The 16276-nt window shown below is 38.6% G+C and overlaps 2 protein-coding genes and 1 pseudogene across 2 annotated transcripts; 1 reads left to right on the top strand and 2 right to left on the bottom strand.

The window, feature by feature from the left end:
* Positions 1 to 383: 383 nt before the first annotated feature.
* On the bottom strand, positions 384 to 2782 carry LOC144651759 (bis(5'-adenosyl)-triphosphatase enpp4 pseudogene; annotated as a pseudogene).
* A 1625-nt stretch (positions 2783 to 4407) lies between these two features.
* LOC144651953 (DET1- and DDB1-associated protein 1-like) lies at positions 4408 to 11404 on the bottom strand. The gene is made up of 5 exons (XM_078512034.1): positions 11334 to 11404; positions 11175 to 11255; positions 7157 to 7211; positions 6348 to 6409; positions 4408 to 5824 (listed from the first exon to the last, which is right to left on the bottom strand). Exons 1-5 carry the CDS (start codon positions 11334 to 11336, stop codon positions 5705 to 5707), a joined length of 321 nt encoding a protein of 106 aa, XP_078368160.1. The 5' UTR covers positions 11337 to 11404; the 3' UTR covers positions 4408 to 5704.
* Positions 11405 to 11458: 54 nt separating this feature from the next.
* LOC144651944 (dynein regulatory complex protein 8-like) lies at positions 11459 to 15172 on the top strand. The gene is made up of 5 exons (XM_078512022.1): positions 11459 to 11637; positions 11747 to 11819; positions 11965 to 12044; positions 14011 to 14120; positions 14822 to 15172. Exons 1-5 carry the CDS (start codon positions 11489 to 11491, stop codon positions 14935 to 14937), a joined length of 528 nt encoding a protein of 175 aa, XP_078368148.1. The 5' UTR covers positions 11459 to 11488; the 3' UTR covers positions 14938 to 15172.
* The last annotated feature ends 1104 nt before the right edge of the window (positions 15173 to 16276 follow it).

The raw sequence follows: 16276 nt of genomic DNA on the forward strand, positions 1-16276 counted from the left end.
TCGACTAGTACGACTACTGTACTCCATGTGCTTTCGTGTCACATGACCAATGTTTATCAGTCCCATAATTCCACTACATATATATGGGGGGGAGGGGGGGGTGTTCTCAGATGGAACTTTGTGTTTCAAAAATGTTTGCTTCTATAGTTTGAAAGGATCTATTGCACAGAAAATATTTGTGTATGCAAGAATACCACATGTTAAAACTCTCTAAATATAACAACTGAAGATGAAACCCAGATACAAAACAAGCTCTAACAATAGGGGCCTTATAATCAGAAAAGTTGAATATAGGCCCATGGGCTTTTATATTTGAAGAGTGTAGTGTATTGTGTTACCTAAGTGTTACTACTGTAACGCTATTTCCTATTACACAACCTGTACATAATTGTAAAAGTACTTTACTATGTAAAAGTAGGATTACTGATTCCTAGTATTGTACTGTGAATATACTCTCTTGATCTTGTAATAAACTTCAGCTGATTAATAGCAATGAAAGGAGTTACACGAGTTGATTCCCACAACACTATAGAGAGCTTGCCATTGGAAGGAGTTTTGCAGCTGAGATTTGAGTGGGGGGCTTATATAACTCTGATTTAACAATATTATTAGTATTATGTTCAAAGGAGGCCCTTACTGCTGGTGCTTATCCCAGTTTCTGTAGCATTAAACAGCTAGGAACATTTCTACTCCCCCCATCCATCGCAGGGTACCCCCCCCCCCCCAGTGTTATTTCACCGATACCATTTATACACCTGGATGGAGAGAGGCACTATGAGAGTAAAGTGTCTTGCCCAAGGACACAACACAGTGACCCTGGCCAGGCCTCAAACCTGAACCGCTCGATCAAGAGTCCAGTGCACTAACCATAAGGCCAACGCGCCTCCCATGATCACAGGGAATACAAATTGATTATTCAAACTTCAGACATAAATTATGAGCTAATTAATTATGCAGGGAAAATAGCCATCTACCCTTATACCTCGGTCAGCAGAGCTATACATTGTTGTAATGTAACATTGCTTGAAAGTCCTGTTGATGTTTGTGAATTCCTTTAAAACTTAAACCACATTTTTATCATCTGGATCACCAAACAGTAAAGGCACGGCACCTTCTCTAGGCTGTTCTGGTCTACACACATGTCGGCGATCTTTCCAAACCATCAGAACAGCATACATACAAACTGTAATAGCTATGGCAGAAACAATGACCAATGCAATAATTTCATGAGTATTTAGCCAACCTTGTTGTGTTTTCGAGGCTGGGAGAGCTTTGAGTAGATGGGCAATGCGATCAAGTGATCCATTGTTTGGTAAAGGTTTTATGTCTAGTAAATGGCAAATCAAGGGGTAGACATCTACCATATCAATTGGACCAGACTTGTAACCTTTTTTAAAAGCTGGGCCTTGAGCTATGAAGAAAGGATGCATTTGCGGTGCAGACGGCGGCCAGCCGTGAGCTCCACTTGTTTTTGTGCCTGTAACACCCTTAGAGACATTTTTTATATCATCTGAAATGCGTGCAAGCCAACCCAGATCCATGATCACAATAATTTCAGGTACATGAATGTTGTGTTTAAAATGTAGTTCCTCAGGTAGTTCCTCTTTGCGGTACACATGAAAGTGGGGGTGTAGTTTTTCAGCTTTCTTTAAGCCATCGTAAGTGCTTGTTATGTTCTTGGCATCTAAGAGGAAATAAACTCCTGTATATGTCCACATAGTGTATTCTTGTTTAGGCGGTAAAAATGCGTCAAAATTGATAACTGTGCTTGAATCATAGCCCTCCATCCCATGATCTGCCGTTATAATTAAATTAACTTTGTCCAGTAATTCTTCTTTGTGCAATTGCTGCAGTAGGTAGCCAGTGATTTCGTCATCTTTCCTGATCTCCTCCGTTACATTCACTGAATCTGGACCACAACAATGACCGGCCTCGTCCGGAGAGTCAAAATACAAAGTGACAAAAGAAGGTGGGTCGGGCTTCTTAAGCCATTTTATGATCAAATCGACACGCATTTTCCAAGGCATAGTTGTTTTGAAAGGATCAACAAAAGGCTTTCCATAATGCAATCCTCTTGGGTTAAACGACGGTTCGTAGCCTTTATATATGACATCGTAGCCTGGCCAATAACACATTCCACTTTTTTCGCCTTGTTTTACGCTTGTCACCCACAGTGGCTCGGCAAATGTGTTCCACCATTTTGAATCATTCGTTCGCATGGTGAAGGTATCGTTTGAGACAGGGTCATACATGGTATTAGATATTATGCCGTGGCTTTCAGGGTACAGCCCTGTTACAATGGCGTAATGATTAGGAAATGTTGACGTTGGGAAAACGTTCATGACATACTCAGCTTTTACTCCTTCTTTGATCACGGCGTTGAAATGGTCTGTCTTGGTTCGATTCATTCTCAGATAATCCCATCGAAAGCCATCAAAGGACACCAAGATAACTGTCTCTTTTCGCTTGACATTAGCGTGTACGAAAGTGCAGAGAAATAAAGTACCAAGCAAAATCTTTGGAAGTAGCATTTTGATGTAATGCTGGATTTCCACTGACGCGTATTTTTTCACGTGCATTTACGTGCGTGAAAACATTTAGAGACAATGTATGAACGACTTGCGTAAACGTGCACGCAAGTCGTTCATCTAAACATTTGTCACTAAATGTTTTCACGCACGTAAAAATTTACTCGTCATTGGAAATCCACCTTAAATAACAAAGGCGTAAAAAACACACAAAAAAATTATAATAATTCACCTGTTCTGTGTGAGCTCCAAATGGGAATATTTATGATCTGTATGATTACGTGACCATTCTCGTCCCCATTGCCTTTTCGTTCCTCTTAGCCGGCTTGGCATGAGAAAACGAAGGGCTCTGGGGACATAGGATTTTTGAATTATTCGAATTTTTTTGATTGGCTGTTTGGAACAAAGAATTCCTAAACGGAAGTCGAAAACGTTAAGTGAACACTAAATAGAATCTTCCGTATTGAAGGAGGTGGAAGCAACAGGAACTTCAGCCATAAATGAAGTTGCTCTGCGGCAGAATCATGGGAGGAACAGACCTCTTGGACAAAGGCCTATTGTGGGAAAATTGCTGATTTATATAGCATGCATGTCCATTTCGGCGCTGCCATACCAATAAAAATAGCAAAGCCGGTTCATTTTCTGCTGTGACTTTAATAAAACATAAGACAGTACTCTCAGTTTTGACAATTCTTCCTAATGAGATGCAGAGTATTAAACAAGCTAATTAAGGTGTTGATAATTATCTTGCTAACAAGAATATTATCACTTTTGTTTTCTTACTTTGAGGGTCAAAAAATGACGTGCAAACAAAAAAACTGAATTACTATTAGGTAAATGCCTCAAAAAATCTGCACCCCCCCCCCCCCTGCAAAAAAAGGAATCTATGGTACTTTACTCATGTATTTCAGTTCAAAAAGCGCTTTTTCAATGTTAATTTAAAGAACAGAGTTCAGCACTGAGTTCTGACTTTTGTTGTTGGTGGTAAATTCTGACTTTCAGCTTAAAAATCCCTTTAGTAAGTGGGCTAACACAAAAATAAGCTCCTCTCCAACAAAATGTTGTAATACAAGAAGCCTATGGCCTATTTTCGGAAGTTTGCATTCGATCAATTAATTTATTATGGGATAAAAATGGTAATTAAAAACAGTCACTTTACAGATTATAGGCAAGATTATCTACAACATATACTGTCTATAACATAATGTCATATATAAAAGTCAAATGAAAAATGGCAGCAAATTTAACCATAGTTATGGACTGATCCTGACTGGCACACTCACATTGTCAGATAATACCAGTATTTACCTGCATTACAGACATGTCAGGCCTACATACACTGAATCTATATTGGGTGCCATTTTTTGTTTGGTCTTTTGGTGGTGACTTTTAAAAAGTAATTTTTTCATAACCTCTTTGTTTGTCCTTTCTGATGTTTGTGATTAGTTCAGCAATGTTTAGCAAATTATACAACTTCTTACGAATCACCAATCAGCTATGACACACACACAATAACATTAAAAGTTCTCCATGCATTGGTTGCTCTGTTATTCAATCACTTGTGTGGCCCTCCTATAATAATCCCTCTTAAAGCTGCAGCTACTCAAATGGCATTTTGTGTGTGTGTCGCCAGCGTGCTGCTATGAAATTGAACTAGACTGTTCACAGTCCCCTATTTTTCCGTGAAGTCGTAGAGATCGATCGTTCAGTCCGACGGGCCGCCATCTTGGTTTACAAACGCGAGCGAAAACTGGGGAGAGTGCAAAAATCCCGTGGGTGGCGGGGCGGGATGCTTATAGCGTGGGGGTGGGAGAGCGGAAAAAATAGGGACTATTTTTTCCGCTCTCCCACCCCCACGCTATAAGCATCCCGCCCCGCCACCCACGGGATTTTTGCACTCTCCCCAGTTTTCGCTCGCGTTTGTAAACCAAGATGGCGGCCCGTCGGACTGAACGATCGATCTCTACGACTTCACGGAAAAATAGGGGACTGTGAACAGTCTAAAATTGAACAGTTGTATGCAAATATCAAACCTAGCCAGGCAATGAAACAGCTGAAAATCAGTAAAAAGACATGACAAATTCAGATTTGAATTTTCCACAATAAAGTGTTCACTTGTCCTCCCCCCCCCCCCCTGTGCAGTGATCGTTCCACATGTATATAACTATCTACACTAATAGATAACAAATTAACAAATTTACAGCATAGCTTGTGACAGGTTCTCTAGAAAACTGGCTCCTTGGTGGAGACTACCGTGAAAAGAAATGCAGCAGCCAAACAGTCACTTGGCTTTTGCTAAAACACTGGCTTTCTTTTTCTTTTTCACTTTATTCTCCACTAAGGAGAGAACCCCAACACAGACTATTTCAGGATGGCAATTTCTAAAACATTCAAGGAATTGCTTGCACTTATAGCTCCATAAACAGGGCTCGAGACTTATGGTAGCCAACTAGCCAAAGACTACTAAAATTTAAGTTTTGGCTACCAGGTTTAGCATTCCTACTAGCCACTTTGGCTAGTGAAAACGTGGAAAAGTCAACAGTTATCTGACTAGTGAAAAATTACTTTTGGCTAGTAAAATCTTACATGTCAATAGCCAATAAACCAGTGAGTTAAAAAGTTAGTCTCGAGCCCTGATAAAGTATACCACATGCTTTTTTTATGAGGCCATAAGGCCTACATTACATATTTGAAAGTGCATAATTTCTATAACATTTCATTAAGGAAATAGTGAATTTTCTTCTTGTGCATTGTTGAGTTATTTATTAATCACATCTAAATTTTTAAGACCACTCTAGAAGTGCAAGAAGCACTCGGCTTCCCCTTATGCTTCTCTATGCACTTCTCTCACGTTCTTAAAAATTTCAGCATGTTTGTGTAACTCAACAACACACTCACTAGGGTGCATTAACTATTTCCTTAATAACGATCACTTTAGAAGGAAGTCAACATTATTTAAACACTTCAAAAATAAATATATATTGTCTGATGCTCATTGATTAACTGTCAATCAAGAATTGCAACATACAATGTAAGACTGAAAATTGTTAATTACTGTTTTCAATGAATAATAACTATTGACTGGAATGAAACTAGTCTTTGCACACAAAGATGTTGATGTTCTTGTTGAATAACAATTATTATTAATATATAATTCTACTTGGATTGAGCGCTGCTTAGTCTGGAGGACTGTAGTCTTCGTGATCCAGTCTTTTTGCTTTTCTTGATGGATTAAGCTCTGTGGTTTCTGGAAGATCAGCACTTACAACATCACGCTTTTTACCCGACTGAGTGTTCTGAAAACAGAAAACAAGTCAATACAACCAAACAAAAATAAAAAATTCCGACTAAGGGACCGGTCATTTTGGGGGGGGGGGGGGGGGGGGGGGGGGGGGGGGGGGGGGGGGGGGGGGGGGGGGGGGGGCTATGCACAAATTCTCCCGAGCCTCCCCTTTTATGAAGCACATATTTTGCTGACCCTTCCCCCTCTTACTCACTCATACCCTTAAACCTCCCTGATGTGTGTGCATAAATTAACGTGTCCCCTCCCCCTTTTTCCCTGTACAAAAATCATTGACCCTCCCACTGTTTTCACCGGCCTGACTATCCTCTAGTCCCTAAAAGAAAAAGTGGTCTTAGACTGAAACTTGGAAAAACATCAAGTGCATAGTGACTAACAATATGCTCTGTTTCAAAACATCAGTTCCATTAACAGCCTCTTATAACAAACTCTCAGACACAGCTGTTCACGTTGCATCATTTCTCAGTGGCATCCACTTTTAATACCAACTTCAAAATAGTAAGAGAGAGTAAACTCACTTTAACTTCCCATTGCTGATGAAGATATCTCAATAGAATATTCGCTTTGTCTGTCACAATAACTACAATAAAACAGAACAAATTTACATTAACCATTCACTGCCAGTCATTTATTTATTACTTTAATATGTACACAATGCAAATTACAATTCTCAATTTTCTTTACCAAATCATCATTATAATGTACCCTCAGTTGTTTTAGTTTTAAGGTGGAAAAAAAAAGAAAATTGATATTCATTTTTTGTGCTGCCCCCCTCACAGTGATTGTGAATCCCATCATTACAGTATCAAAAATAGTCTGCCAATCCACTTGAAAAAAAAATTGCAGATCCACAGCTAAGTACTTTATTCAAGACAAACAATATGTAGTATTTTGCAAAACATAGCTCAGTATAACCAATATCATACCAAATCACATAAATTAAATAGATAATGTTTTGGTAAATTTGTTTTAAAGAATTGGTTTGTCATTTTAAAATGTTCTCCTATTTTGAAACTAACATTGATTAGTGAAAGCAACTTGCTATTTAAATGCAATTTGAGTGATTCAAATAACTGAGCAAAGCATATTGATGAAACTCAGTCTTTTGTAATGATCTAGTCTAACAACAAAGGAATCAATGGGTCTACATGCATGCTGTATGATGTGAGCTCTTACTTGCATCTCATGAAATATGAAAAATAGTAACTATTACTTTACCTTTCTTCCTACAAAAAATTTAAGTGCAACGATTGAATGGATGTTAAAGAGGTGGGACAACTCTTTTTATATAGCTACAAGATTATATTGAAATTAAGGTCAATCACACCTTGTTCAGCTGTCCCATCTTCTTTAGTCGGTAAATAGACTACAGGTCTGCGATTCTACGAAAAAAAAAACAAATAAATACGTACTGCATATCCAAATTAAGATAGCAAACCTAAACATCTAATCTAAGCAAAACAGTTCAACGTAAGATAACTTGACATATTTATATTTCGGATATGTTGTATCATGCATGAACCCAATTTTCGCTATTAAGAATGCCGGTCGCTTAGAATCCAACATTTTGTGGTAAGAGGATGGAACTTCGATTTCTTTCATACTTTTATGTTAGATAGGCTAGGGTATAACTTAAATCACTGTATAGTTCTTTCGATTGAATATCCTTTTATTTAAAGAAAAATGCAAATAACAAAAATCCGTTAAAATCGTCATTTGAGGCGCTAAATTATTCATGATTTTTGCACGAGTTTGAGAGCCTCGCGTGCAAAAACAAATCACTCTACCGTCTTTTAAACACTCAAACCATAGTTAGCAATCTTTAAACATCTACTGAAATGATTTTGGGAAATATTGCGTTGTTCTTTGTAGACAAAATAATTTTATTTCGAAGGCATACAATTCACTGCCGTAAAAGTACTTGGTAAATAAAATTAATTTTCACCATGTGCGAAACCTTCAAATCGTTTAAGCTTCTGGTGGTTGAATGTTAGAAGAATGGTCTATAAATCCCTGTAAAAATTTCTCCAGGCAAATGATTAAAAGCGACGTGAGATCTTTTCGAATTCGGTTAAATATGCAAATATTTGACCTTCCGCGGTCAACTTTGAAGTTAGGGGTCAGAAATAATTTTTGTTCCGTGTTCCAAGTCCTAACCCATTTAAGACCAAATTAAGCATATGAAAAAAATATGTAATTTTCTAACCTTTATCTGCTGTAAAAGGTAGGTTCGAAGGCCATTTTAGCATGATTACGGCTCTTATCATTCGTCGCATCTGAGCTTCGTTTTCCTTCCGCGGTCAACTTTGAAGTTACGGGTCAGACATGAATGACATGAATATTTCAATCCGTGCACAAGTCTTAACCCATTTTGGGTCAAAATAATCACACACAAAAACATTATGAAATATTCTAACCTTAATCTGCTGTAAAAAGCAGGTCCGAAGGCCTTTTAAGCACGATTCCGGCTCTAAGCATCCGTAGTAATTTGAGCTTCGTTTGTGTAAGTATGTCATATTTAGTGGTCGAAATCCAATCTGTGATCAACTTTCGGCGCTTCTCGTTACCACTGCATCTTCTTCGACGGCATACGCCGATTGTTAGTATTGCCTCGTTAATAGTACACCAAAAAATAACATCTGATCGCTAAACGGCATGATGTCGGCGCTTACAGTAGCTTAATACAGTCCCATCTTGCAATGGGCCGTCTGTTCGTCACGCAATACTGTGTCATGGACATTTTTTTAGGGGGTGGTAGGTGGGTGTGGGAAAGGTTGAATATGCGGAAATGCTTGATTTAATACTTTATGACAAGTACGTACTCGAGCCAGCAGCAACAACAACAACAACAACAACAACAAGTACAGTGATATCTTTTGGCAGACAAGATAAAGCACACGTACTGCCAGTTGATAAGCGTTTGGTACAGTGTAATGCAACTGTTCGCGAATTCGGTTGCTCGCGCGGGGTTGATTGTAATACCGGGGGTGGAAGGAGGATATAAATCTTTACTAAACAAGTAGAGTTTTTAAGTAGTTATTCCCTTTTTTTCCCCTTTTTTTTTAGTGGTATTGCGTTGGAAATATTGCGTTGGTCGTGCTAGTTATTGGAACCGTCTGTTTGCTTAAAGGCAGCGCGTGAACAATTTTTCAAAGTTCAGTTTATTTCACTGGAAATGGAAGGTTGTTGTTCTTTTAAGGCCCTTGTTCGTGGGTTGCGGTTTGATTCTAAAGATCGAAAGCGTCACACTGAAATCGCTCCTCTACTGTCGTGTGAGAAGGACATCAGCAGTCACAAGTCCCAGTATTAATTTAGTTAACTCTAACATGACTCTTTCCCGTGAAAAGCCAAACTTCAGAAGCTAGCTATTTGTTTAATTTGGCTTTTCACGGGAAAGAGTCATGTTAGAGTTAACTAAATTAATACTGGGACTTGTGACTGCTGATGTCCTTCTCACACGCAGTAGAGGAGCTTAGTGTGACGCTTTCGATCTTTAGAATCAAAACCGCAAACTCCACGAACAAGGGCCAAAAGAACAACAACCTTCCATTTCCAGTGAAATAAACTGAACTTTGAAAAAATTGTTCACGCGCTGCCTTTAAGCAAACAGACGGTTCCAATAACAGCACGACCAACGCAATATTTCCAACGCAATACCACTAAAAAAAAAGGGGAAAAAAAGGGAATAACTACTTAAAAACTCTACTTGTTTAGTAAAGATTTATATCCTCCTTCCACCCCCGGATTACAATCAACCCCGCGCGAGCACCGAGGAAAGTGCAACACTGTACCAAACGCTTATCAACTGGCAGTACGTGTGCTTTATCTTGTCTGCAAAAGATATCACTGTACTTGTTGTTGTTGTTGTTGTTGTTGTTGCTGCTGGCTCAAGTACGTACTTGTCATAAAGTATTAAATCAAGCATTTCCTCATATTCAACCTTTCCCACACCCACCTACCACCCCCTAAAAAATGTCCATGACAAGTATGCGTGAGACAGACGGCCCAGAAGATGGGATGTATAGCTACTGTAAGCGCCGACATCATGCCAGCGATCAGATATTTTTGTGTATAGGCAACAACGGCGTATGCCGTCAGGAAAGCAGTGGTACGGAAGCGCAAATTGATCAAGATATCGCTATGACATACTACACAAGAAGCTCAAATTACTACGGATGCTAGAGCCGGAATCGTGCTTAAAGGCCTCGGACCTGAGCAGATAAGGTTAGAATATTTCATAATTTTTGTTATATTTTGACCCAAAATGGGTTAAGATTGTGCAGAGAATATCATGTCATTCATGTCTGACCCGTACTCAAAGTTGACCGCGGAAGGAAAATAGATCGAAAGATAGAGCCGTAATCAGCTAAAATGGCCGACCTACCTTTTACAGCAGATAAAGATTAGAAAATTACATATTTTTTTCATATGCTTAATTTGGTCTTAAATGGGTTAGGACTGGAAAGGAACAAAAATATTTCTGACCCGTAACTTCAAAGTTGACGCGGAAGGTAATATTTGCATATTTAACCGAATTCAAAGATCTCACGTCGCTTAATCATTTGCCCGGAAAATTTTTACAGGGATATAGACCATTCTTCTAACATTCAACCACCAGAAGCTTAAACGATTTGAGGTTTGAAGGTGAAAATTATTTTATTTACCAAGTACTTACGGAGTAATTTATGCCTCGAAATAAAATTTTTTTCTACAAAGAACACCAATATTTCCCAAAATCATCAGTAGATTTTAAAGATGCAAATGTTTGAGTGTTTAAAAGAGGTAAGTGATTTGTTTTTGCACGCGAGGCCTAAACTCGTGCAAAAATCATGAATAATTTAGCGCCTCAAATGACGATTTTAACGGATTTTTGTTATTTGCATTTTTCTTTAAAATAAAAGGATATTCAATCGAAAGAACTATACAGTGATTTAAGTTATACCCTAGCCTATCTAACATAAAAGTATGAAAGAAATCGAAGTTCCATTCTCTTGCCGCGAAATCGAGAAATTGTCTGATTCTTAGAGACCGGCATTCTTAAATGGATCTTGTGTTATATTTAACATAAATCTAACAGCCATTAAATTTAAACAACAATGCTTTAACAACAGGGAGAAGGATATGTGGAGTATTTAGAACATGTCTATGAAATTTTCAAAGTCTTCAACAAGCAGCAAAAAGATATTTCGCCACATGTCTAAATGTAAACTCACTTCTAACAGATAACATCAAATTCTCCGTTTGAATAAGCGAGATTAAAATAACAGAAAGCAGAGAAATCGAAGCAGAATTGAAATTCATTTAAGCTTATTCAATTTGTAAAGTACAAAAATTATTAGGGTTACCGTGGGTTTGGTCCCAGCCTCGGTGGAATATTTTGAAAAATTGTGCCGATTAAACGACGGCAATTCCTTCAAAAGGTCCCCCTAAACACAAAAGAACATGTATCTTTAGGTGTAAGTTGAAAGAAAAATCACAAAATGCAGGAGTAAGTAGCTACCTACCATATTTTATGCGCTAAATTTGTTATTTACAAAATCCTTCTACCTGCGCAATTTTATTTATAGAACTGTTTTACGCGCATCTATTTTACAAGTCAATTTCATCGCAGGATCGCGGGCGCAAGACTTCGTATCCTAGCAACAAAGGAGAAAGCAAAATGGCGGACGCGAGTTCACCAAACCCGAGTAGTGAACCCGAAAAACCAGCCCCTGAATCCACTGACTCGTCCGCTGCAGAACTACAAAAGACGATTTCAGATGCTTTTGATATATTTGATCACGAATCTAACAAAACTGTCGATGTTAGGTACCATACTTCGTGTAAACATTTGGTCTTATTTTCAGTGAAAATGTTTTGCTTAAAGCTTAAACATAAGTATTTCAGTTCATGTGTATATATTTTTTTTATTTTTAAGGGAGGTTGGAACTATTGTAAGATCACTAAAGTGTTGCCCTACTGAGGGAGAACTTCATGATATTCTAGCCGAGGTATGCTATCAACTGTATCTGTAAAATGTCATGATCAATCTTAATGTTATTATCCTTTACATTAATTTATCTTCACTAATATCTCTATAGTTGAGTATTATTTTGTGTTAATAAACTGCGTAACTTTTTTTATTGTTAATTTTAGGTAGAGGAAGAAGAACCCACAGGGTATATACGCTTTGAAAAATTTGAACCTGTTATGTTGAAAACACTTTTGGAAAGAAGGTAAGAAATAAAAACCTTGTCATCCATGGGGAGGCAATCTCGTCCCCAGAGGCTGCGATCCTTCTGGTCTGCGCCAGGGATCGTGACCTCTGGGCTATTCTGAAAAGCCACTGACAGTTCATGCCGAAGCTGCCACAAAGTTGCTGAATCTGATTGGCTGCTGAAAACTTGTTCGTTGCACCACAATCTCCGACGCACGTGCACAATTAAAACCGGAACCTAGATTTCCTGATTCCGATTTTGATTCGTCCAGAGCCGTTGAGTTTTTCGTCCACTGGTCAAGGGGAACGCAGGCTCTGGGAACAAGATTGATTAGTATGGGAGATTTTGGTGCAAACTCATTGGGGATTACCCTGGGTTCCAGAGGGTTTTTTTTTTTTTGCGGTGACAAAGAGCAGCGAAGCCGCGATCGTCGAGAGAGTGGCGAAGCCGCGATCAAACGAGCGAAAAAAAAAACCCTCTGGTCACGGCGGTTACAAGCCTCACTTCCATGCTAATTTGAGACAAGATAGCTCGCGAAACCGGTTTTGTGGTCGGCTTTGTATGGGGTCTGTTTGTTTTCGTAATTTGACATGTCTGCACGTGGCGCAGCGATGCGTAAAACGGCGCGTAATTGAGGAATGGCGAAATTCGTAAGCAGTGTTTCGATAACTCCGGTGAAGAAAATCGCTTGTGTAAATATTGTAAATGGTGTAAATAGTTTTTGTAGAGTATGTAATATAAATTTTCGATATCTGGATACGGAAATATCAACTTGTTCGATGGTGCCACATGTTGTGCTAGTTTAGTTTTTTTGGCTCAATTCTAATTGCAAGATATGCTTTAAGCTATCAAAATGTTCGCTCTGGAAGGACAAGATCTGAAATGTTCCATGAAAATGTAAACTACTTGCATGCTGTTATTGATGCCGGGCCCGGCATTTTAATCAATACTGTTGCAAGATGTATTGTCTTATCACGGAATCTTGGTCTGGCTTGGCCAGAGACTGTTTCAGCTTTAATATAAAAAGCTGAAAGTTGGTTTCAGAGAGACATTCTGTGTTGTAAAGGCTATGCTTATGCATTATTTTGATCGAGCGCTCTGTCTTTTAAGCCCGATGTTTAGAATTTTACTAACTCCTTTGCTCGTTGCGTTACGTTGGCACCACATGAATCAAATATAAATTTGAAATCTATCACGCGCAAGTCCTACTGACTTTTTGCGTTTTGTATATGCCACTATATAGTTTAGTTCAGGCAAGACCATGGTTTCGATCCTCCGTGTGGATCTCATCAGTTGCCGGTATTTGGTTTTCTTTAGTTGCTAGCGCAACTTGTTCAATGTTAGACATTCGGAAGGACCGCGAACACATCTTCACGGTTGATGAAGTTAAGCAGGGCTTCTTCTTAGAACCGGTTTCAGTTCTCGAATTTCTGAAAACCCTGTGTCTAACGCATACTGCATTGCTCCACGAAACGCTCGTTCGAAATCACTGCTAATCCCTGTCGCCATTTTCTTTGTTTACTGTTTCTTTGAGCCAAAAAACCGGTTTTTGGCGTTCCTAGGGTGCCTTGTAGTAGTTCAACCAATGAGCGTTTGCGTTAGATCATTAAAACTCGGAAAAGACTGGTACTAAGTACGATAACCAATCAGCGACCAAGTTCAAATTCTGTACTCATGGAAGTGAGGCTTGTAACCGCCGTGACCAGAGGGTTTTTTTTGCTCTTTCCGATCATGGCTTCGCCACTCTCTCGACGATCGCGGCTTCGCCGCTCTTTGTCGCTGAAAAAAAAAAAACCCTCTGGCACCCAGGGTAATTGGGGATCCAAATGAGTGAAGGACACAAGACTACAAGATTTTTTTTTGGAAAGGCTAAACTATTATGGTCTAACATTCATATGAAGCATTGAAATATTTATGCTGACTCGCATCTTAATTGAACACTTTAACTAGTTATTTTATATGTATCCTAAAATTACCTTTATAGATACAAGCCAGCACCTGAAGACCAAATAATGAAAGCATTTGAAGTTCTAGACCAAGAAAATAAAGGATACCTCACAACAGAAGAACTTTCAAAATATATGAGTGAAGAAGGTATAATTTACTCAAACTACAGAATCATTAAAAAATATCACATATAATTAAAATATTTTTGCCTAAAAGAAAATAATATTAATTTTATTTCTATCATTGGATATGAATTGTATGACAAAAACCCACATCCCAGAGTATTTACATGACAGTACTTAATCTCTTCCCTGGGATGTTAACATAGAAATATCCCCATTCTCTTGGAAATTGCAAAGAAAGGACCTCCGTCCCTGGGGAATTTACAAGTAAGGACCTCTGTCCCTAGGATATTTCCTAGGGGGGGGGGGGCTCGCATATGAAAGTGACGGGGATGCTCGTCGTCTCGCTTAGGGTAGGTAAATTTCGGATTTTTGGTCTCGCTTAGGGTGTTCCAGGCAAAACGCCTATATTTTTAGCCATAATGGTCTCGTATAGGGTTACAAACGAAGAAATATACAAATATTAATTATTTGCTTACTTTTCTGGTATCTTTTAAGGCTCAAGAAAAGCTTGAGCCACACCCAGATTGGTCTCTTTTAGGGATTCTTTTCAAAATTTCCGACGAGCATCCCCGTCCGTTTCATATAGGAGTCCCCCCCCCCCCCGGGGGATATTTACTTGGAAGGGCCTCTATCCCTTGGAAGTGATTGATAAACATAGAACATACAGTCTTTCCATCTCTTAGAAGTATTTGACTCCCTTTCTTTTAATTAATAACTTGATAGGTGAGCCATTTACTCAAGAAGAAATGGAGGAAATGCTCTCTGCAGCTGTTGATCCAGACAAGGGCATCATATTCTATAAAGACTTTGTTTCAATGATGGTAGTTGAAGACCTGTAGCTGAAGAGAGACATGTCAAAATAATGTACAGTGGTGTTTATTTGCCAGTTTTGTAAATATTGCTTAACAATAAATAGCTTGATTCTAGAATGTAATATTCTTCATGTAAAAAGACCAGTATCAAAAGCTTGTTAGATGTAGATTTCGAGACATTCTTTAACAATTTTAGTTTTTGTTTAGATAATGTATGATATACAGATGCTGTATTATTAATAAAAATAACACTTACATGCTACTTGTCTTACTGCTTGGTGTTAGTGGGGGGGGGGATTCCCTGGGAAACTGGGTGGGGCCATGATATTGAACCCTAGGAACCTTTCACATCTACCAGACTGTCAAATACTATAAATTGCTATGATTGATCAAGACCCAATACCAGACTGAATTTAATACATTATAAGTTTGGGGTTTTTAAACCATGGTTTCATTCATTGTTTTTCTTTGATTACCCTCACCCCTCCCCTGCTTATTTGTTTTCTTACCATAAACATAAGAAACTGAAAAAGAAGACGTAATAATCAATAGTAAATAGAAAACTAAAAGTATAGGAAAAAAAACTAGACTTTGAGCAGTCCCTATTTTTTCGCAGAGTCCGTCGAGCTTGAAGCAAATTTTTTTTCGAAGAGTTCATCGAGCTTATAGCGAAAAAAATTTACGCGCGGGGAAGGAGGCGGGGCGATGCTTCTCTGCCTCCTCCCCCCGCGCATAATTTTTTTTCACTATAAGGCAAAGAAGCAAGTACTTCGATTTACAAGCACACGATCTTGTTTTATTAACAACAATTGGTGTGATGTGATGTCTTTGTCTTTAATAAACATCGATACTACGACGTTCATTATTCCTTTAAATAACGTTACGTTATTTAAAGGAGAACGTCTCGAGCTCTTCGAAAAATTTTTCGCTTCAAGCTTGACGGACTCCGCGAAAAAATAGGGACTGCTCGTAGTCTAAAAAAACCCAAAAGCATGCTTCAAATCATGGCTATCAAGATACTCCAAATCATTTTGAGCTTCATAACATTCGCTTGGGGAGTCAAGAAAGAAAAGGTGAGGCTAAATAAGAGCGAGGGGAGGGGCTTGCCCCCTCCCCAGCCTCGTTTTCTCATCGTCACCACCCACTACGTTTATAACTCCAAGGCCAAATACATCAACAAAACCATTAAATGCTTGCCCGTCAGTGCAAGAACTGTTGAGAAAAGAGAGACCGAGACAACTGGGATGAGAATGCACACTGTCAGTATTTTTGTATTTTTTAATTTGTTTCCCACTTCATATAAGTCAGTCTAAAGAAATAGAGTGATAGACTTCAACAGAGTCTCCGTCATGCTGTTCTTGTGGGG

This window comes from Oculina patagonica, chromosome 1 (genome assembly GCF_052425735.1).
Source record: "Oculina patagonica isolate OP01 chromosome 1, crgOcupat, whole genome shotgun sequence".
Taxonomy (NCBI): Eukaryota; Metazoa; Cnidaria; class Anthozoa; order Scleractinia; family Oculinidae; genus Oculina; species Oculina patagonica.

Excerpts from the sequence above, each read along its gene's own strand:
- LOC144651953 (XM_078512034.1), bottom strand. Across the intron at positions 6,410-7,156 it reads AGATGGGACAGCTGAACAAG|TTATTGTGACAGACAAAGCG; the intron begins GTGTGATTGACC and ends GTTTTATTGTAG. Across the intron at positions 5,825-6,347 it reads ATCAGCAATGGGAAGTTAAA|AACACTCAGTCGGGTAAAAA; the intron begins GTGAGTTTACTC and ends TTCTGTTTTCAG.
- LOC144651944 (XM_078512022.1), top strand. The coding sequence starts at position 11,489 with ATGGCGGACGCGAGTTCACCAAACCCGAGTAGTGAACCCGAAAAACCA. Across the intron at positions 11,820-11,964 it reads TTCATGATATTCTAGCCGAG|GTAGAGGAAGAAGAACCCAC; the intron begins GTATGCTATCAA and ends TGTTAATTTTAG. Across the intron at positions 12,045-14,010 it reads AAAACACTTTTGGAAAGAAG|ATACAAGCCAGCACCTGAAG; the intron begins GTAAGAAATAAA and ends TTACCTTTATAG.